Genomic DNA, 23,572 nt, shown 5'->3' with positions numbered 1-23,572 from the left:
TGGCACAGTTGCAGTGCAGCTGGCAAACAGCTATGACCAATTAAGAGCAAAGGTGGACAACAGGTTTTGAAAAGCAGAGCTTCGCAGTCACATAGGATTATTGTGTTTCCCTCCTGATCATAAAAAGGAATGAGGAATTACAGAACTCAGTGCCTGTATTTGTTCTGCTTAGCAAAGGAAATATCACTCACTATTGGCCAATGGATGGTCTTAACAATGGAATGACCCATTTCAATCTGACCCTCCTTACATTTGTTAGACTGTTGAATAATTATTATTTCACACATTACTTATAAAATATTCAGGCTTTTATGCCTTATCCTACGGTTCAGTAACTGTAGCTAATGTGATCAGATAGGGAATATCCTTGACACCCACTATCTCACAAAATGGTAGGAGAGACTCTACTAACAGGATCTTCAGAATCACTAGAAAATCAAATCGATCAGAATCTTGTGCCATGCCTAATTCTTGGCAGCACTGAGATATGGTATTGGCTTCTCTCACCCCAAAATTAATTTTTTAAATCAGCAAGCCATTTTCAGAAACTATTATACAAAATTTGCTCAGTATACCTGGATGTAACTAAACTTAACCCCAAATATTGAATTCTAGCATTATGAGAGGAAAAAAAAAAAAGATTCATGAGTTTTAAAGAGTTTTGTTTATTTTGCTGCCGAGTCAAAAGACAAAGATTCAGGTCAAAATTCTGTGTGACTCTTTATTGTTCATTGGCCATGTTCATCATGCTAACAGTCCAATAATGCAGCACACTATAAGCCTATTTCTATCAAGTCACAAGTAAACTGTGCCTATCTTTCTGTTTTTAAAGGGACCTTTGCTAGTTTAGACAGACCTATCCATTTCAAAATTGTGTCATAATGTTTTCTCTTTCACCTGGGGTGAATTCCCATTGCAATCATAGTTGTTTTTCCTTTTCTCATCTAAACTTTGCATTTTGGAAGGAATTGGATATGGTCTTTGATAATAATCTTTCAAGTTGGTAATAATTTAAATAACTTCTTATGAAGGTTATTGACTTTAGTTTTCTGATTCATTTCACCCTCATTATATCAAGTTCTTAAACACTGGTATTAAATTAAACGTGCCTCGTTACAACACCTCTTGGTGCAATAATGCAGGAATGTGTGTAATTCATAGTTTGGAATCAGATTCTGACTATGGTGTTAACATTTTTCAGCAAAACGTGTTTCCATTTACAAGCTTGTGAGGAAAGGAAAGGAATGAATATGTGTATTATTTTTAAGACCACTATGAGTTCCAAAATTTATCTTTAGATCTGGAAGCACTTCATTAAAAGCTCTTATTTTGATCTCATGAGTCATTGGGCTTTCAAATAGATATTTCATACAGGTGTGGAGTATGAGAATATGTGTAGTTGGAATACCCTTGTGCAAGTCTATTGATGATACAATAATATCGCTATGTTGTTCCTATTACTGGCAAGCAGTCAGGATCTTAACGTAGTCTGTAGGTGGCAAACCTTCCACTTCCATACCTATGTGCACACATACGATTGCATTATTGCTGTTCAATGATACCTTCCATTCGAGGATAGTATGTCTTCGTGCCAATTCAGTACTGCCTAAAGCAGTAACAAGCCTCACTTCATTGTTAAATATTGGAAATCGAGGTCCAGCTTTCTGGGGATACAGGTGGTAGGATTTTTAAAAGTTATTTCCACGCTCAGTTCAGCAATAATGTCAATATCCATCATATGTTCATGGACACAGCCTGGAGGCAGGATCTCTCTCTGAACTAACAAATGTATATGCAGGAGCTTCTTGACTTATTAGCAGATAGCACTAAAGAAAACATGCTCTGTGGTTTTCCTACTTTTATTTCAATAACATTTTGTAAAAGGAGACTTACCTAAACATCTCCTGCTTTTTTTAATGTGTCAATTCTACTCATACAAATTAATAATTTTTTAAACGATCAAATCAGTGTTGTGACCGCTTGAGATGAAAACTTGTTTGGGCTCCCTGTGTCCACAGGAGTAAAAGTTATAGAAGGTATGATTGAATACAGTTTAAGCTATGGTTGATTTTAGAGCCTATAATGAGGGTAAAATGCTCAATCCTGTAATATTCTGTTTTTACCAAATGACCATGTGACATCAAGTTGATGTAACTTTCCTGCAAATGTCTGAGCTTATATGAAGGCATTACTTTAATGGTCTTCCTCACTGTCAAATGTAATGCTATAACTTTGGTTTGTTCTTGCTTATTCTTACCTTATGTTGTATTGCATTTATTCCCTCGGGCCTGGACCCAGTATTCTGGGCCTGGTTCTTTCTTCAGAATAAAAGTAACGAATTACAGTGCTTCTGTTCAAGGATATAAGGCCCAATTCATTCACTCTGCATCTTCACGGATGGAGGCTTCAGATACTTCTGAAATCATGGGCAAAATTATCTACCTTTTGACCATGTTTAGTGATATTCAAGCAACTAATTTTAAACAAGCCAAGGTTTTCCATTACCTTACAATGTATGAATCCAAAAGATAACCAAAGACATCATGTTATGTCATCCAAAAGACACCTCAGCATTTGAAAACTTGAATATAACTTGAAAATACTCGTATTTTTTCCTGCAATGATGGTACAGTTCTTGTAGCATCAGAAATGTATATGCTGGGTCTCTTTTCCCTGATAAAATAATGCTTAAACCGATAAAGATTGGATTCTCAAATTTCTTTAAATCTCTGGACATTTCCGCTTTCTCTGCTCCTGACTTTTAACACAGCAATATGTTCTTGCAGGGAAAATATCAGGCAAGACAAGGACAATCCGTACTGTTTGTGCTTTGTGTCTTATGGTCAATACGGTTCTCCTCACATTTCAGTAAACAACTGGAGCTCCTTGTTGACCTGAAGCCTAATAGTGCTAAACCTTATGGACCCTGTCTGCCATGCCTCAGTCTGTCCCATGCTATGTGTAGAAACAGCCAGAGTGGTGGTGGTGGTGTTTTGTGGTTGTATTCTTTTTTTAATATAACCTGCTCATTTCCTCCTCATGGCAATGTGTTTGTTGTTGTTGTTTTAATTCTTTCAAATGTCTTGCCATATATGTCATGTCCCTTGTGTCACGTGTGGAGGAACCAGGTCTGCACAGTATAAAGTGAAGTAGAAGTTGGTGATGCTGATTCTCGGTTCTGAATCATCCTGATTGGCATGTCTACAACACACTCGACCCATTCAGACAACACCAAGTCCTCCACTTCACTTTGGCCTCGTCTAAAGGACCCAAATTGCTGAATTGTCTGAATTGTGAAACTCTAACAGTTTTCCATCCATGATTTTGGCCATCTTGGTAACAAAACTGGTTGCTACAGAGTTCACCTGATGTGTCTGTATAAAATTTACAACGAAGAGGAGAGAAACTATCAGATGAACCCAGTAGTGGCCAGTTTTCTTACGTTGCATAGACAAGGCCTTGTGCTCTGTAGACCCAACCATGCCGACACCATGTAGTGTTAGTCCAGAATGAGTTCTCTTCATCTCTTGTTTTTTTCTTCCCTACCAACATCTCTTGCTGTGGTCTCTTGTGGACAATTTATATATCTTGGGGGGGGGGGGGAATTTCATTAATAAGCCCTTAATTATCTCATATGTTTTTCAAGAAATAAGTAAATATTTTGTTTTACTTAGTGGTCAGGAGTGGAGATTATTATTTGTTTGAAACGGATAGTGAAGAGGAAGAAGAAGAAGAATTAAAAAAGGAAGATGAAGAACCTCCGAGAAGGTCAGCTTTCCAGGTAATTATGGGAAAACCATGTCCTCTGCTAGTTGAAGAGCTTTTCTTTCCAGCAGACCTTGATTGTAGGTCTAGTCTTCGTCCGCTGTGTTCATGTGTAACAGCTTCCAGAAGCTTCTGATTTATATCTGAAATTGTTTATTCATTAAACTGTAATGCTGCTTGCTCTCAGCATTGGTATAATTACTGCAAGAACACTGTTCCCATGAGATCTTCATTCACTCACATCAAAAAAATCTTCTGATGCTATAAACAAAAAATAAAGCTTCCCTGGGTGAACTTTATTTTTCTGTTACATGTAGAAGGTGAAGAAGACTTCGTTAGCATTGCTTTGGATCACTTGAGTGGACTTATATTTTGATATGTGAAAGAGTTGATCATAAAAATAAAGCATTTGCTTTGTTTTTCAAACAAATGGTCATTTAAATGTCATTTCAAATTTTGAAAATCCATTTCATTTGTGTTGCTAAAGATTTGAGAATTTATTGAAATCCCAAAAATAGCTGGCACAGTTCTGATTTTTTTTTTTAAGCTTAATTGCCTTTCCTTTTCAGAACCTGTCATATCATTCTTGGTTACATAGCTCACCAGCCCAGTATGATGTATCCAGTGAATGTCTAATCAATGCTTTATAACTCTACTGGTCAGTAGAGCTACATATGGGGTGCAAGCTTGGTATATATTTCTTTTATGAAGTAGTCACATGTTAAGACTGTTATTTCTCAGTTGTTATACTCTAAGACACATAGATAGAGTGATACCCATCAAGCCACAGGATGGGTCCATGGAAAGGTCATTGTTGCTTTGCTGGCCAGGTCTTCTCAGGCTGGAAGGTGAATACATTCACCCCTGTATTCCCAATGAAATTAAAGAACTAAATTATTTATGGAGACACATTGCTCTGATGCTTCCTCACTAGCCCCATCACTACCTGAATGTGTTTCTTGAAGATGGTGTCTGTGTGCATGTATGGGCCTGGCTTGTCAAATACTAATGACTTGTTTATTTTTATTCTAATGAGTTTTCTTATAACCACCACTCATCGTTCAGCAAAGGAGAAAACATGATCATCCTCGCCATGTTTATGGATTATATGCAATGACTATTTTCCTTATTCCTAACCTACAAGCAAAGCACATTTTACTCTAGCTTCAGTCATTGGCACGTTTTAACCTACTTGATGTAATTGTAGAGACAAACTCATACTGACATCATATATTAAATTATTAGTCTTTGGTGTTTTTCTACTAATCACTCTTGCTTTGTCCTTCTTTGTAGAGAGCTATTGGGAAGTTTGCGTCGGCCATTTTAGCCTTGCCAAAGTCTGTCATTAAACTTCCCAAAACTATTCTTCAGTATTTAATCAGAGCTGCAAAGGTATTTGATGTTTCACTGACATGTGGTGTGTGACTCTCCGCTCCGTAGAACTTTAGACAAGCAGATCCTTGTTGGCCTACACCTGCATTTTCCCTGTTCTATAGATCGTACAATGGAGGAAGTAGAAGAACTTAAAATAGTAGGCAAAGCTTTCCAAGGAGAGTTTTGAGAAGCCAAATTTCCAATTATTTGATTCTTGATCTTCACATGGCACCACAGCCTATCGAAATATAGAGAGAGAAAATGCAGATAAACGTCTACTCTGTCCTTCTTGTAGTTTTGCCTAAGTCACGTCTCATTTTAAAAGGGTCACATCTGGTTGCATGTGTCAGTCCTGATGTGTTACACGTGTGATCATTGTCCTCAGAAAGCTGGTCAAATTATGAATGAGCTAATAAAAGACTCATTTGACCCCATTTCCTTGTTGGTTTCCCATCCAAGTCTCCATCTTCCCTGAATTTGGTATCGTCTTCCATTTACTCTTCTGATTTTGATACAAACCCTCATGAAGCGGTGTTGCCGTGAAAGATCTGTGTAGTTTTTCACTCCCATGTCACCTCAGATAGTGCAGAATAAACTGTGAAAAAGCTGTGTGTCGATTCATCTAATGCACAACAAACATTACCCAGCTACCTATGCTGTAGTCACTCATTACTGAAAATCATAAATAATGAATTACTGTTCATGTACTTTATAGAAAGCTGGTTCTGTTGACTTAATCTGGGGCAGGCATTTGAACTCTTAGGTCTTTATGCTCACATGTTAAGCAAGTGTTTGGATACTGAGGGAGACCAACATTTTTTCCATGTCACCTGGGATCTTATTTAAATGCAGGTTCTGTCAATGAAGCAGGTCCTGTGGCACTTACAATTCTGTAATGCTCTTGAACTCCCAGAGGAAGGGCAGCTGCTGGTCCATTCTGAGTAGGGAAATCTAAACTTCTGGTTCCTCTCATGTTTAAAATGCCAGGAGTCTGAAAGTTCATTTAATATTCAAGGTATTCACTTCCTTAGGATTGTTTTTCTTTTCCCTTTTATGACTACCATATAAGTCTCTCCATTCATATTTATGAGTTTATATGAAAGATTGCAATGTAATTATCAAACAAAGGAGCACCTGGGTGGCTCAGTTAGTTTAGCTTCTGGCTGTTGAATTCAGCTCAGGCTTAGGTCATGAGATGAAGCCCTGTGTGCAGCTCTGCACTGGGTAGGGAGCCTGCTTAAGATTCTCTCTCTCCCTTTCCCTCTGCCTCCTGTGCACCTCCACCAGCTCCCTCCCTAAAAAAATAAAAAATAAAAAAAAATAAAATAAAATAAAATAAAATTTAAAAAAAAATGAAACTAAAATTAAAATTAAAATTAAAATAAAAAAATTAAAACAGAAATAAAATAACTTCTTACAGACAACATAAAGTTCTGGGTCACACCTGAATTAAATGAGAGTTTATTAAATTTAACAAATTTCAGTGAAGAATCTCCATCCACTTTAGTAAAAGTCTCTCCTGTTTTAAAAACTAAATGCCTTATGCATTGTATATTTTCAGTAAGATGAACCTCATTTCCCACTAGCACTGAGAACTTCCAGTAAGAAACTTCTATTTCTTGACTCAGTAAGAATTGGGATCTTTCCTCCCACTTTGTTATCACCATTTCTTGAAACAGTCAGACTGACCCTCTATCAAATATTCCAGTCGCTATATAGGGTTTGAAGTTCCAAACATCAGCATTAAGAAAATTTACCTACAAATAGGGACTCCTCATAGGATTTTCTTCCCTTCTTTTGTTCCCCCTTATTTGAATTATGTAAATTCTCATCTCAGTGAGAAAACACTGATGGACTTAATCATTTAGGGATCATAGGTAGAACCAGGGGATTCCTTTTCATAAGACAAAAGCTGAATGGCACTCACCCTCCTGCAAGACTTCTGCCATCCTGTCCTAAATGCCCCTTCTCCTTCTAGCCTACCCTCCCCATTTTTTTCCAGAACAAAAGAATGCCTCCAACTTGTGTACCTAATACCCTCACAAATCCTGAGTTACTTTTTTATTTTCTATTTTGGGGATTCTGGCATTATCTAAAAGTAATATTGTCATAACCCCTTTTTTTAAAGGAATTGTCATCATATGTTGCTCTTAAACGTGAAAATTTCTTGTGTTTAGCAGTTCAGATTGTTTTAAAAGAATCAATATTTTGCTCAAGCAAGTTTGCTTATGAATGTACTAAACGTCAAAAATATTCTTTTTGGGAGGTGGCAGGTTTAATAAGCAAAGGACCTGACATACATGGCAAAGATACTCTTGATGGAACACCCAATTAGCATGCTCAATACATATCTACCATAAGTTCCTTCATTTGATGTTTCTCCTTCCAGTGTCAGTTCATCTTCTCATTTTCCAAAAAAACTTTTTTGGCATAAAATAAGATTATTTTTTGCCTCCTTGGTTTATTATTCCGAAATAATACAGATGTTCCATTCACATTAATTGCCTGTAGGACTCAGATTTCTACCAGTGAAATAAAAGCAGTGTTCTTCCTTTGTCACCTATGACCTTTACATTTCCATCCATTGAAAAGTTGGATCCCTCTTCATTTTTACTGACATCACCATGCAAGTGGTTTGCTTACACTGTATTTTTCAAAGATTTCAGAAATCTGAAAATAATACAGAATACAGTGAAAATATCTGGGTTTACAAAGTGCTCCCATAAAACATTCCTTTAACTTTATCATTATAATAGAAAACCCAGCTTCCCTGAGACCCAGGTGTGTTTGTGGGTGCATGAGGAGCATGCCTGCTTGGCTTTATGATTACAGATGGCTGACTTTGTCTAACAAGGTTTTCTTTTTGTTCCTTCTGCATGACTTGAGAGACATTTTGCGGGTGGGCTGTTAAAGTTGCTCTCTGGGGGTTATTGGTTTTATTATGTTAATGTAACCATTTTCAGCTTTTGAATGAAAATGACAAAAGGCAACCAAAAGCACCATGGTTGGCCTTCAGTAACATTCTGGAATGACTCCTTCACCTCAACATCACATTAGTTTTTCCTCTACAAATACTAATCAATCTACAAAACCCTTTCTCAAGTCATTGGTCATAGCTGTTTTTTCACAAGGGAGAATATCAAATGTGCATAACTATTTTCCCAAATTAAATGGGCAAATGATGTTTTGTTATTGACTCAAACTTTATTTGCAAGGGGAAAAAAGTACTCCAGTTACCCTTAGCATGGTGCCCAGCGTATCCTATTGTGTGTGATACAAAAGAATCAGAAACTCTCACAAAGTGGTGGTAGTACACAGGGACTTGGGAAGAATGGAGGTTACCCAAGTATCTCATGATTGTGATACCAAATGAAATATATTCCTACAATGTCTGTTTTCATGTTTTATTTCATGATAGTGGAAATAGCACAGGTCAACTCAGAATATTGAGGGATATGGGAGCAGGAGATTTAGTTTGTGCTGGGAGAAAAAAAAAATATATATATATATATGTATTTCCAAAAGTTGGGAAGTTTGGTGTTGGTTCCTTTTCTTTTAATTCAAATTATTACAAAGCTAGAAAATAACTGAACTTTCCCCCCTTCAGTTTGTTTATCAAGCCTGGATCACTGACCCTAAAACAGCACTGCGACAGAGACGCAAAGAGAAAAAAAAGTCTGCAAAAGAAGAACAGAAAAGAAGAAGAAAAGGATCTGGGGAGGGTGAGTGTTGTGTGAATGCAGAGTCCAGCCAGCACTCACTGTTTGTGTGGCCCTGGGATACAGTAGGGAGCTACAAAGGACAGAAGCTTTGCAGGAATGCCATTCTCATATTCTAAGGAGTGCACAGAGTTCTACTTGTCCATCACTGCTCATATCTGACCCTTGGAATAAATAAAAACATGAATTTAAGTTAAGATACATTTTATAGAATGAAAAAGAGAGAGGAGCAAAATAAATCCAAAGAAAGTAGAAGGAAAAAATTAATTTTTAAGCAGATGTTAAGTCACAGAAAAGAAATACAAGACAAGATCTATCATTAAGTGAAAAGTTGATTCCTAGAAAAAATTTTTGGAAATTTTTTGGATAAACTTTTGTAAATTTGACTAAGAGGAAAAGGCAAAACACATGTAAACAGGATCAGAAGCCAAAAATGGAACATAACTACCAATACCATATTCAGCATATTTGAAAATATACAATAGGAAGACATTTCTGAAAATTGCAAAAATTCCAAGCTACAACAAACACCAAAATCAAGGTGACAGTGTGAAAGGGGGGGCCATCAGAAAAAATATTTTCATTATTTATATGAGACTAAAGATTAGTATTCTAGATATACTAAGAACTTCTAAAAAGTAGTAAAAGAAAAAATTAACCCAATATATGAATAGATATGAAAAATAATTTACAGATCAGGAAACAGAAATAGCCAAAAGAATCTCAGCTTCACTACTAATACAAGAAACACAACTAATACTTGGATGTACTACTGTTTTCCTTGTTTGTTTTTTTATCTCAGATTGGCAAAAACCCAAACATTTGTTAATATCACTGTTTAGAGCTAGTGGGAAGATAGGTGCCTGTATGAGTTATAACTCATACAACACTATACATGGAGTAGTAAAGTAGTGCATTCACTTTGAAGAGCAATATGCTAATATCTACAAAAATGTTAAATGTCCATATCCTACTACAGATCAGTCCTACTTCAAGCTGTGTGACTTAACCTGAAGCAATATTTGCACAACCTGAAGCAATATTTGCACATGTGCACAAAGACGCATGTCCAAGAATATTTATCAAACATTTGTTAATAATAAAAACTTGGAATTCGGGATCCCTGGGTGGCGCAGCGGTTTGGCGCCTGCCTTTGGCCCAGGGCGCGATCCTGGAGACCCGGGATCGAATCCCACATCGGGCTCCCTGCATGGAGCCCGCTTCTCTCTCTGCCTGTGTCTCTGCCTCTCTCTCTCTCTCTCTCTCTCTCTCTCTGTGACTATCATGAATAAATAAATAAAATCTTTAAAAAAAAGAAAAACTTGGAATTCTATTCAGTAGTTTAAAAAGCGAGATGGATCATAGTTGATCCTAGAACAATGTGGGGGTTGGGGCACTGACCCCCACAGAGTCAAAAATCTTGTATGACTTTTGACACACCCAAAAGTTAACTACTAGTAGCCTATTGTTGACCAGAAGACTTACCAATAGCATAAACAGTCGATTAATACATATTTTGTCTGTTACATGTATTATATATTGTATTCTAACAATAAAGTAAGCTAGAGAAAAATGTGATCAAGAAAATCATAAGGAAGACAAAATGCATTTGCAGAACTGTACTGTATTTATAAAAAAATAATTCACATATAAATGGACTTGCACAGTTGAAACCTGTGCTGACCTTGAACTTGACATAATGTTAAATGAAAAGTATTATGTTGCAAATGGCATGCACATTATAAAACCATTTATGAAACAACAGAAGCCAGTGTTCCTCAAGACAGTATTTTGCATTTTTAATAGGTGAATATAATACTGCATAAATGCAAGAGAAAGACCAAGAAGAATACTTAGCAATTAATAACAGTGGTTACTTCTGGGAGAGGAATAGGAGTCTCTTCTGTGGAGAGACTGAGATTAAGTGGTATGATTTTAGGGAACTTTAGGTTTAGCTGTTATATTTTGATTCTTTACAAAGAAAATCTATGCAGATTTTTTTTTGTGAAATTAAAAATGTATTGAAAAAATCAGAGAAAAGGAAGCATAATTACTAATGGAACTCTAACTACAAACTCTCTCTCCTCTTTGCCCATTCTGCTCCCTGCTATCTCCTGGTAGCTTTAATTTTATTTTACTTTATTGGTTTAAAAGACAAAATGAAGGCACAGCCAATGTAACAAGACAAGCAGTCAAGAAGTAGATGTGACAATCTGCCATGGAAACACATCCCTGCAGGTGCCACATCCTCACAATGTGGGGTGTTCATTTCCACTCCTTACTCATGTGTTCCGTAAATGTGTGCAGGCACCGTTTCTTCTGTTTATTTTCAAAAATGAGTGCGTGCTATGTAAATCAGTCTGGTACATTCATTAGCATTGTGTTATGAACATTTCTCCAATTAAGTATTTATAAAACTATATCATCCTTTTTTAATGACTGCAAAATAATCTACAATATGGATATGCATAATTTATTCAACTATTCCATCACTAATGGACATTGTTTGCTTTCAAATTTTTGCCACAATGAACAATGCTATCATAGTTACCCTTGCACAAAAATGCATACAGGCATGCATATACATGTGTGTATATTTAAATGCATAGCTAAAGGTCAGGAAAACACAGAGTTTCCACAGAATAGATTATCAAAAGTGGGATTTCTGAGTAAGGACGTATGACCTTTTATACTTTAATATATGTTTTCCCAAAAGGTTTTAGAAATTTACATTCCTATGTGTAAGGTACAGGAGTGTCCATTTCCCTACAGCCTAATCTTACAGAATGTTATTTTTTGTACTGTTTGTTTTTCTTAGAGATGACAGATGGCTTTTATTTTCATTTGAATTTCCCTAACTAATGAGACTGAGCATTTTTTATTTCCTATTTTCATGGTATTCTGTACTTCCAAATCTAAGATTTAAACATTTTTATCATTTTCCAAAATATTATTCCGTTGGGTTGTTTGTCCTTACTGATTTAGAGAATATTTATATATTAGAGATATTATCCTTTCCTCATGTGTTACAAGTATTTTTCCCATTTAAATTTTTTTTTTTAATTTATTTATGATAGCCACGGAGAGAGAGAGAGAGAGGCAGAGACATAGGCAGAGGGAGAAGCAGGCTCCATGCACCAGGAGCCTGATGTGGGATTCGATCCCAGGTCTCCAGGATCGCGCCCTGGGCCAAAGGCAGGCGCCAAACCGCTGCGCCACCCAGGGATCCCGTATTTTTCCCATTTAGTGCTTATTTTTTATTTAGTTTATAGCATATGTTATATAAACAATTTTTTTTTTCTGACGTCAAAGAGGTCTCAATTTCTTTTTGCAGTTTCAGGGTTTCCATGTTGCTAAAGAAAATCTTTCCCCCACATATTATGCAAATGTTTTCCTTTATTTCTTCACAGTATTATTTATATTTTGAATTTTTATTATTTTGTGAAGTAGAAATCTAATTTGTTTACTTTTACATAGATAGACCACTATGCTATCCTTGTTTATTAGATTATCCTCCCTTTTTCTAGTGAACCTAAATGCTACTTTTGTCAATATTAAGCTCCCATTTATTCTTTGGTATGTTTCTGGATTCTGAACTCTGATCCACTATCCTACTGTCTAGTTCTGGGCCAATGTCATCTGTTTTTTAGTTCAGTAGCTGGATAGTTAGTTTTAATATTTAGTGTTGCAAATTCCCCCCACTAGCACCCTTTTACTCCAAACTTGTACTTGCTGTCCTCAGACATTTGTTCTTAATGTCTAAGAACAAATCTTAGAATGTTCTAAAATTATTTGACTAGTCCTAAAAATGGTTTAGCCAGTGGATTATAGTTTATTTATTCCTAGTTATACATGATTCTTACTCTGGAGTGGAGTAAAGGGAATCTGAGAGCTATGGATTCTTACAACTTTTTCCTGAGAGCTCTTAAATTAGGCAGATATTCTAAATTTAATTGCAAAATAACTTTTACTCCAGAAGAGTAGTGTTGACATTTAATTTCCCCTAAAACGATCTAACTCATGTTTATTGGACACACTGGGCAGGTCCTGTGGAGTGGGAAGACCGAGAGGATGAACCAATCAAAAAGAAATCCGATGGACCAGGTAACCAAAGACAAATATGAACTGGGGGGAATTTGAAAATGTTGCTTTCCCAGAAGGTATGTCATGGGAGGCTGCCTAAAAATAATTAATCAAAAACTATTTCTGGACTATGGCTAAATAATCAATGTCCCTTGAAATCTCATCTTAAGTAAAATTTCAAAGTGACTCCTTAAAGTAGATTTGACCTTTACACTGTTGGATTGAATGTTGGATTAGAGTCAGTTTGTAAACTATTTTATCCAAATATCTATGAGAGAGGATTTGGGGAGCAAATTATAAATGTCCCATGGAAGCCACCAATATAAAAGCACAAAAAATATTGGCAATCAATTTTAAAGGACATAGAAAGAAGGAGTTAAATCAGAGGTAAGTACAGTTGGAGAAATGAGACGATTCTAGAAGTTTAGGCCAAAGTCTTCACTTGATGAAGTGGTATTCCCAGTGAGTTTGCTCAGGATTCTACAGCTACTAAGTGAAAGAGTCAGAGACTGAATCCATATCTTCTAATTCCTAGCTCAGTCATGGTGTCATTTGGGCTTCATAGGATGTGAGTGGTGGAGGGAAATTTCTCCATGAAGGCAAAAAAAAAAAAAAAAAAAAAAAAAAAGCAAGACAAAAGCTTCCAAATGAAATGAACTCAAATGTCTCTCTAATTCCATAAACATATCATTTCCTCCATGTCATAGGGCTGGAACTCCTGTGTACATACATTTATTTATCAGCAGGCAAGATTTTCAGGCGCACTTATTCTGGACATGAATACTTCCAAGGATGCCATCTGCTGGCCCAAAATGAGACTAACACCACCTACGACATCGTTCTTAAACCTGAACCCCCATTTCCAGATTATTTGACTCACACATATGTGGAGAACACCAGATGTTCTATTATTGCTGCAAAGTTACATACAGTAATAGTAGCTAACACTTTGGATCACACATCTTTACCGGGCACTTTCCAAGAGCTTTAGACATATTAACCGCTTACCTCAAAATCCCTCTCCCTCATTTAACAGATAAGAAACTGAGGCAGAAAAAGATTAGCTGACTTTTCCAAGTCTACACAACCACTAAGAGGCAGAGTTGGGATTTGAACCAAAAAAGTCTAAATTCAGAGTATGTGACTTTAACCATGATGCCTTAATGACTCTGGCGAAAAAATAAATAAAAATTTTAAATGCAATTTCCACATGTTAGTTTGTGGTCACTCAGGTTAATAAAGTGTGTGTTATTCGTGTCTCCAACACAGCAATTTTAGTTTTACCTTCAGGACCAGCCTTGGCAAAACTGTAAAATAATCATATGTATCATTACTACCTCCCAGGCAATAATTGTGTATATGAGAAAAAAATTGTCAAAAATTGTCAAGTTTATCGATAGGTGTAATCCCCAAGTCCTTCAGCCTCTAGGGCTCAGACTTTCTTTTTATGTCAAACCAATCAGCTAGAGATTCTGTCCAAAGAACTGTGGGATATACGAACCTTGGCTCAGATTAAACCCCAAACAGGAGCTGGGGGGAGAAGGCAGCAGCAATATAGATGCCCATGGCTGCCTTTGGCTCAGAATTGCTCTTCTGTGGAATCTGCAGGACCTCCCTCCATGCAGCATCATGTAGCAGCTGGTCCCTTCCTGGGCTGCTTTGTTCATCAGAAGATGCTCTCATTTCCTTACTTCCTAAAGTACACCTCATGGAAGACTGTTAGGTGTGATGGCATTTTACAGAGGCTTTGGGGAATAGCAGGGGTGGATGGGGCAGTGACAGCAGAGTCAGGAAGCAACTTCAAGGGGAAAGTCAGTGATCACTGTTCCTGCCTCAGTGGGTCTCTCCCTAGCTGGTGCCTCTGGGGCCTGGCTCATTAGATCATTCCCGCTTTCTTTCCCAGGTACCAGCTGGCAACTCCAAGATTCCTGTTCCTTCAGTAGGTAGAACTGTTCAACTCTTCTTTGTCTCTATCTTGCCCACCTGGACTCTGTCCTGAGGCCACCCTGTTCATAGATAAACTTCCCTTCAGTGCTTCTCCTGTTGAAAAGAGCAAACCTTTCCCCAAGAGAAACTCTGCCTTCCTCCTAGGCAATCCAATTCACAAATAACGTTTTTCCCCTATTACAAAGTCAAATTCAGAGTCAGACTGTGGTCTATAGAAAGAGAGAGGATTAGCGGTGAGCAGGGGTGATTCATGCCAATGTCACATCTGATTGCACTGGATTTAGTGTAGGCAACTATACAACCTTCAGGCCAAATCCCACCTGCTGCTTTTATGGCTTGTTAGCTAAGGATGATTTTTACACTTTTCTATGGTTGAAAAAAATCAAAAGAAGAATCATGACATATGAAAATTATAAAATTCAAACTTCACGAATAAAGTTTTATTGGAAACCCAGCTGTGCCCATTCATAGACATTGTCTATAGCTGCTTGCACGCACACCACACTAGAAAAGACGAAGAGTTGTAGTAGGGACAGTATGGCCTGCAAGCCAAAGATATTTATTGTCAGATCGCATCTACAAAAAGTTTGATGAGCCCTGCATAAGACCATAGAGGCTTATGCCCTTTTCTGCATGCTATACTCAATTCCAAACTATAATCATTAATCATAAATTCATTAAGATTTTACTATGACACTTGAATCTGTTTTCTTTTTCTTTCTTTTCTTCTTCCTTCCTTTTTTTTTCAGTTGGGAGAAGGTTGAAGGGTACAAGCTGTTTTTCTTGATGGTGGTAGAGGTGATGGTGTTTTAGGTTTTCGTTAGTAAACACTTAAGGCGGTTTTTGATTCATTATGATGTTTGCTAAGTATTCACTTTACCGCGGTGTTTGAAATCACAAATAAAACATAATCTTTGAAATGCCAAGTTAAAAAAAATTCACGTGGATCAAAATTTGGTGGCCCAGTTTGAAGGATTCCTTGTGTACCAGTCGAGAAACCATTGGCTTATGGGAATGGATGAATCAAACAGGCAGTTAAGACACCATCTTAAAAAAAAAAAAAAAAAAAAAAGACACCATCTTCCCTCTTTTATTTCAATTCTGACCTCAAATAAGTTAGGTCACAGTTGGAACCTCCTCAAATCTTAATGATCATCAGGGAGCTCCTGTGGAATTCTCTGAGGGCACAAGGAAGGCACATGTGCTGCACCCAGATGATGTCACAGACACGGTGGCAATCTGAGCTGAGCTTACCATGCTGGGCAGGTTGGCCAGGCTCCCCACATCACAGTGGCAGACAGAGAAGGGAACCCAAGTGCATCAGGAATCTTACAGCATCTGTTGGTTGTACAGGATTGATCCCATGTGCAGAATTTGGCGAAGCTCAATATAATGAAATAGAATGATGGAGATAATTTAGTAGTATCTGAGCCCTTTTACACAATAAGCTGGAACGTGTTTTAACTGAAATGCAGCTGCAGTGACAAGCATCAAAAGTCTTACTGAATCAATAGAATTGTTTCCAACAATAATCATTACTTAAGAAAAGAAGAACTTTATTTAAATAGCATTAAAGGACCCAGTTTCCTGGATAGATAGACTGTTTCTGTCCCTGTGTCATCAAGAGAAACGTCTTTGAGTGCAATATCTACTTTTTATCAAACCTATTATCTGTCAATGGGCCTATTCCAACTGCTGTTTTGACTACAGGATAAAAATTCTATCCCAGTTGGGTTTTGATGCTGCCAGTGCATGTCTCGATAGACCCACCCATAGCTTCCTATACTGCCTGTCTTCCTTCATGCCCCCCATCATGCTGAGTGTCACGTGCATCACTCCGTATTAGGCATGCTGGTCTGAAGCCAGGTCTGCCTTTGGTAAAACATCGCTGTGCTACACAACAGCAAAATGGCTGATGGTATTTTGCTCCTTTGAAATCTTGTTGCTTTTCTTCTTCCTAGATAATATCATCAAGAGGATATTTAATATTTTGAAATTTACCTGGGTTCTGTTTCTGGCAACAGTGGATAGTTTCACAACTTGGCTTAACTCCATTTCAAGGGAGCATATTGATATATCTACAGTTCTGAGAATTGAAAGATGCATGCTGACCAGAGAAATTAAAAAGGTAACACTGTTGGTACAATTCTTTTTGCTTCTTCCCACATTATAAGGATTTTAAAAGTCAATGTCCAGGGCTCCAAATAGGATAACACAAAATCTGCAGTGTGTCTTTCAGACTGTCTTTACATAACCCTTCTGTTTTTCTGTATATTTAAATCTGCTCCATGCTCAGAATTAAAATAATCAGACACTGCATGCACATATGCACATGTGTGTGCACACATGCACGCACAGTCCTGGGACAATGGCCAGTTTATTCATTCTGTTCCTTCCCCTCCCCAGTTTGCAAGTCCACAGGCTCTACTGTCTCGTGGATTATGTTGTTTAGTCTGGGAAGTGTGATCTGAAACTTTAAGATATATGCAGAGCAACAAAATATCATCATATACAGTTTATAGATAGTATTTAAAACTAATAGTTTGTTTCTGAAAAAGTTACTATCATTTAGCAAAATTACCTACATATAAGAAAGGGTTTGTTGAAAAGGTTTTATCTTATTTTTATTGAGATATAATACATAAAACATATTAGTTTCAGATGTATGATGTAATGATTTGATATTTGTATATATTGTAAAATGATCACAGTTAGTTGATTTAACATCCATCAGCACACATTGTTCCTGGGTTTTTTTTTTTTTCTTGTGATGGGAACTATTAAGTTCTAGTCTTTTAGAAACTTTCAAAAATGCAGTACAGTTACCATGCTGTCCATGACATCCCCAGGACTTATGGCCTTTTGAACATCTTCACCCATAACCAAAAAGGGATTTCTTGTGAGCCTTACCCAGTGATATTGGGAGCCATTAATCCAATGAGTTAAAATCAATCCCCACCTTGACTAGCTTTGTAATCTTCGCGCAAGGTGTGTGTGCCGATGAGAGTTACCGGTATTGAGAAATGCCAGGTGGCCACACCGGCAAGTAAGAACTGTGGCGCTGTCTCCCCTCCACAGGGCAACGTCCCCACTCGGGAGAGCATCCACATGTACTACCAGAACCACATCATGAACCTTTCCAGAGAGTCTGGACTGGACACCATTAACGACCGTCCTGGCGCAGCTTCCGGTGCACAGACAGCCCACAGGATGGATAGCTTAGATTCACATGACAGTATCTCCAGGTATTTCACGTTCTAAACAGTGGGTTTGCTTTTGACAAAGGTAAAAGAGGTGGGCTGCAGCAATATGAGAAATGAATGTCTGCGGAAACAGTTAATCAGAAACTGACATGGATCCCCACCCCCCTCAGCCTACCTGCCTGCGTGCAGCAAAGCAAAAAGAATCCTGTCCTCCCCTTGACTGAGCCAGGTACAATCAGGTATCAATAATAGGCTACTAGAGGGGTGCCTAGTGGCTCAATTGGTTAAGTGTCCCACTCTTGACCTCACCTCAAGTCTGGATCTCAGGGCCGTGAGTTTGAACCCCATGAGTTTGAGCTCTACACCAAGTGTGGAGCCTACTTTAAAAAAAAAAAAAAAGACCATATTAGAAACACCTGTATGACTCACAAGCCTAGGACAGAGACTTCCAAGCTGGAGGCAAATAAGAATGAGTGAGCCTTTCCAATCACAAAGTGACTGTGTCAATGGCTGTATCTTTAATTCCTCTGAAAAAATGCTGCCCCGCAGAGTATTTTCTTTACTAGAATCTTCTACCATCTGTTGCTATCTTTGATCTTGTCCTTTCAGAATTGTTACTTTGTGATCCATAATAAAAATTCAAGAAGGGAGTCTATCAGCTTTCATCTTCTCTGGCCTGTGGGATCACATGCATAGTCTCACTACAGGAGCCCTGTACTCACCACGGGCCAGCGTGACAGAGTGTACATGGGCTACCTCACTGTATCCTCGAAAGCCCCAGATGCATGTTATCATCCCCATTTCACAGAACATGAAGTTCAGTTACAGAGAGTAAGTCACTTACCCAAAGCCACACAGCTAGGAAGTATTTTAAAAGAAGAGCCACGAACAATCCAAAACCACATGGTTCAGCTCAGAGCCCGGTCTCTCAACCACTAAGGTATGCGGCCCCTCATGGCCTTTTCCTGCACTCCAGGCCAACTTTGAGAACTGATGTGCCTTTCTTACTACCTACCCCAGTTGAGCCTTCCCATTCTTTCCCTCAATTTTCTAGACAGCTGCTGCCGATTGCACGGAGCTAGCTTCTGAGTTAAAGCTGAAGTCCTGTGTTTGGAGGAGGCTGACATGCCTAGGATGATTAGCTAGATGGGATGAGTCACACCTGGTATACATCTTTATAGGGCAGGAACATCACCACTGAGGACTTTTGTTGCTTTTATTAAACATGTTTAAAAGTACCTCTTCCATGCTAGCCCCTGAACTTGATTTTGAGATAGACACATGAAGGTACATCATCTCTAAGTAGTGTGAGTCTGGGAAGAAATACCTACCCATAGGACTCTCCACAGAACCCTGGGTTGGGGGATCCCTGGGTGGTGCAGAGGTTTGGCACCTGCCTTTGGCCCAGGGCGCGATCCTGGAGACCCAGGATCGAATCCCACGTCAGGCTCCCGGTGCATGGAGCCTGCTTCTCCCTCTGCCTGTGTCTCTGCCTCTCTCTCTCTCTCTCTCTCTCTCTCTCTGTGACTATCATAAAAAAAAAAAAAAAAAAAACCACTCTGGGTTGGGATGCCTGCCTTGGGAAAGGCCGCAGGCACGCCAGGTATCCCTGCTGTCTTATTAAGCCCCTGGAGAGCCTGGGGTGCAGGTCTTTAGAGGCCTGTTGGAATATCTGTCCTCCACAGATACTGAATATATTACAGGACAAGATAGGAGAAGGAACTGAGACCATTTTATTGATACCAAATCCAAAACAGACAACTACAAGTTGAAATTGCAACCAGAATGGGGAGAGGTGGGTAAGAAAAAGTTTTACCTTGAAGAGCTCTGTTTAGCTATTGCTGCATTGCTATATTTGAGCTTCTCCAATTGTACCTGTAGTCTTGCTACCCAATAATTACCTATTGATGCAGATCTATATTTATTGGTATGGAAAGATATTCATTGCATTGAATGAAGATTTAAAATAGAATGTATACGAAAACTTCATTTTTATTTGTGAAAAAAATATCTGTATTCATGCATTGATTTAAATGTGATTTTTAAAAAGATTTTGTTTATTTATTAATGAGAGAGAGTGAGAGAGGCAGAGACATAGGCAGAGGGAGAAGCAGGCTCCATGCAGGGAGCCCGACGTGGGACTCGATCCCAGGTCTCCAGGATCAGGCCCTGGACTGAAGGCGGCGCTAAACCGCTGAGCGACCCAGGCTACCCTAAATGTGATTTTTGTACTAGATAAAATTCTGCTTGGATATATCCCTGCCCTCTACTTTCCCCCAAAATAGGGATGGATTCTTTTAAATCAGGGAAAATCAAAGGCATATATTTTCCCTTTAATTTGGGAATAATCTTTGCTCATTTGTCAGCTCCAAAAAAAACAGACATATTTCTGCTATCGTAGATTTCTGTGAGAAGAGACACTTAGGACAGAAATTCTTTTAAGACTTTCAAGGTCAAAAAACAAAAAAGACTTTCAAGGTCAAAACATTTATTTGCTAATTGAGATCCTGTTCAAAGTGTTTTTAATATCTAGAATAAGATAAGCGACTAGTAGAACAGTGGGCATGCTAATAAAAGTTTCTCATTCTCTTTACACCCAAACATACATACATTTCTTATCAGTAATTCCAAAACCACTAGCAATAGAAAAGTTACAAAGTGAAAATCTAGTGTCCTTTTATTGACAAGTACTGACGGCACCCCCTTGTGTGTCTTCCTGAAAATGCCCCACAATCTGCATTTTTGAAAGGGGAGCTTCATTCTCTTTGGACAGACTCCACTGAGATGAAAAAATCATTACAGTTTGCATTTTATTTTTACTTTTTGCAAATCATAAATAACTGTCCTATTTGGAAGCTGCCAACTTTTTAAATTTGTCCTTATTGCAACAATTTTCTCTATATGTAGACCAGTAATTTAAACAGAATTATTTTCTCTTTGAATTCATTTTTATGCAAAAACTGAAATTCCATTTTTATCCACATTCTACCAAGGCTCATACATATACCAAGTTACTTCATGATAGCTCTTCCCTTAAAAATAAATAGAGACCGCATGACCATGTGTGCAAGTGTGTCAGCAGGAAGGCAGAGGGAGACAAGATTTGTCTAAACGGGGAAAAAAAAAAATGTGTCAAAATGTAGTGAATATCCAAGATGCTGATAGATGCTGCCTCCTAGTTACTGGGGTAAATGAAGGTCAGGGGATCACAGAGTTTCCAAACCTATCCACTTTATAAACTATTCATGATCAAACAACTGGTTTTCAGAAAGAGGAAGATAATGGTAGGAGGAGAAAAATGCTGAAATATTCTAACATCCAAAGGGGAAAAGTGCAAATAAGTACAAATTTTTCCCATAAATTTTAAAGAATTTCACAGGCCTCCTGACCTGGCTTGAGAATAGCTGCTCAAGAGTCAAGCTCTGAATCAAACAAATAAAAGAGAGTATTAGAGAGTGAATTGAAAATAAGTTGTCCATAATATAAACATAATTGATTCCTGTATTAGTAACTTTTAACTACATAACACTGACAACATGCCTGATCAAGAAATTAATTTAATAGTATAAGTCATAACCTAAGAGGGATAAAAGAAGAGGAAGACTGGTTAAAATAAAATCAGTAACTGCCTTTAAATCGGACCCAAGATTACAAATATAAAACCACACCCATGATCAAAAACCTGAGACAGGAGTTATTTAAATCCATTGATGGCTTTTTCACAAAACCTGTTAAAATACCCCCCAAATTTAGAAGTGGTCAATCAATCAATGAATTTACTAGTAGAAAACCAGGACCTTTAAAATTAGTTCCTAATGTATCTTTTATTTCTTATTTCAACCCAAAGAAAAGAGAGACATGATAGGGTTCGTTATGTCATTAATAAATGAATCATCATGCCAGCTCTTTCTAAATGGCTGAGCTCCACTTCCAGTTTTCTGCTTTAGGAAACTATCAAATCTGCAGACAAAATCTGTCTATATTAAAGCCTACAGGAAGCCACAATCTAGCTGATTGCTAGAAAGGTAGGAATCTTCCCAAGGAGGAATTCAGAGTGTGGAAGTTCACTCGGAGACACCTGTGTTACTAAGCAGGGTCTAGCACCATCCCCAGTGGGGCCACACGCACTTAGTGTGGCCCCGTCCCCTATGCAGGGGACCTAGCCTGGGTGGAGCTGTCCCAAAGGCCACGCTCTGCTCTGGCATCCAAGTCACCTGTTTTCACCCTGGAGCTTACTGCAGATGGGATTGGGATGAGACTTTGTATTCCCTCTGACTTATTGCAAAAATCACTCTTTCCTTCAAATCCAGCTGTAAAAATGGCACTTATTTTAATGGTTGTTTTATGAAATCAGATATCATCTACATTCCCAGAAAACAAATCATTTAAATTGTTGTGAGAAACATTAGATGACATTCTAAGGAGCATTCCTAGATATGAAGGGAGTGGTTATCACTTGAAATATGTCACCTAAGAGGCTGCATGTGCCCCAGGGTGGCTCAAAGTGTGGGCTGATTGGTGCGGTGATAGCACCTGTCCCTTCAGGCTTGTCATCTGGGCCTGTTATCAGAAAGCTCCTCATCTTCCTTTCCACTTTTCAAACTGCCCTGGATTGGACGATAAATTGGTGATATTCCATATGACCCAACTGGGTGGGATGGTGTGGAGTGTGAGGGCAAGCTACTGTGACAGTGGACTCAGACATTAACAAGACAAGTCACACTTAAGGGTTAGAACAGTGGTCCCCACACAGAAAATCTGAGCAGGGCCGCAGGGGACAGTACACAGTATCTTTTTGCCTGTAAATCCCTAAAAGGCTGTAGGAGTGTACCTCTAAGAATAGGAAATTAAATACAGAAGTTCCCCTGTCTTATAAAAGAGAAAAAGGGGTTAAATATTATTAGATCTATAAACTTAGGGTCAAACATTTCTACTGAAACAGCTTCATCAAATATGCAATTATATCTATAGTTATTTTCATCATATTACAACCTCTTCTGATTCTTTAAAAAAAAAAATTAAGACTTCAGAGCAGGGAATTAATTTATCTAAACCTCAATGACCTGTTAACGTCAATGTAGGGACTCAAGCCCAGACCTCCCTGTACTTGGCCTTTTTGCGTTTCTACTTTACCTTGTCCTCATTGTCTCATTCTGTCAAGGATTTGATGACATCTAAAGGAGGTAGGGCCTTTTAAAAAAAATCAGTCTCTATGTCCTTATTAGAGACCATTTGGTTGCTCACCTGCTCACGTCTCTCATCGCTACCTCTGTCTCGACCACATGCACAGCATGTGACAACACACGGCAGGATGGCTCCACAGAGCACTCCTGGAACCTAAAAAGCCCTTTAACTGGTTCCATGAGTAAATGACCCAAATGTCCCTACTTCCTAAGCCCTGGAAGCTGTTACTTCCTGCATGGTTTCCATTCTGCCTCACAGTCACTAACTGAGCACACCTGCCCAGCTTGCACACTGTAG

General features: G+C 38.2%; 1 protein-coding gene across 2 annotated transcripts in view; it reads left to right on the top strand.

The window, feature by feature from the left end:
- Positions 1–23,572, top strand: part of PIEZO2 (piezo type mechanosensitive ion channel component 2) — a 441,806-nt gene that overhangs the window by 382,968 nt on the left and 35,266 nt on the right. The window contains exons 34-39 of one of the 2 annotated variants that reach the window (XM_049112946.1): positions 3,675–3,781; positions 5,059–5,157; positions 8,747–8,861; positions 12,903–12,962; positions 16,850–17,016; positions 17,967–18,133. In XM_049112946.1, the coding sequence (XP_048968903.1) occupies positions 3,675–3,781; positions 5,059–5,157; positions 8,747–8,861; positions 12,903–12,962; positions 16,850–17,016; positions 17,967–18,133 (715 nt within the window). The remainder of the gene's footprint in view (positions 1–3,674; positions 3,782–5,058; positions 5,158–8,746; positions 8,862–12,902; positions 12,963–16,849; positions 17,017–17,966; positions 18,134–23,572) is intronic. The other variant, XM_049112945.1, reaches the window with a different exon arrangement.

Source organism: Canis lupus, chromosome 7 (assembly GCF_003254725.2).
Source record: "Canis lupus dingo isolate Sandy chromosome 7, ASM325472v2, whole genome shotgun sequence".
In the NCBI taxonomy this organism is placed as follows: domain Eukaryota; kingdom Metazoa; phylum Chordata; class Mammalia; order Carnivora; family Canidae; genus Canis; species Canis lupus.
This window is presented reverse-complemented; position numbering and strand designations above follow the sequence as displayed.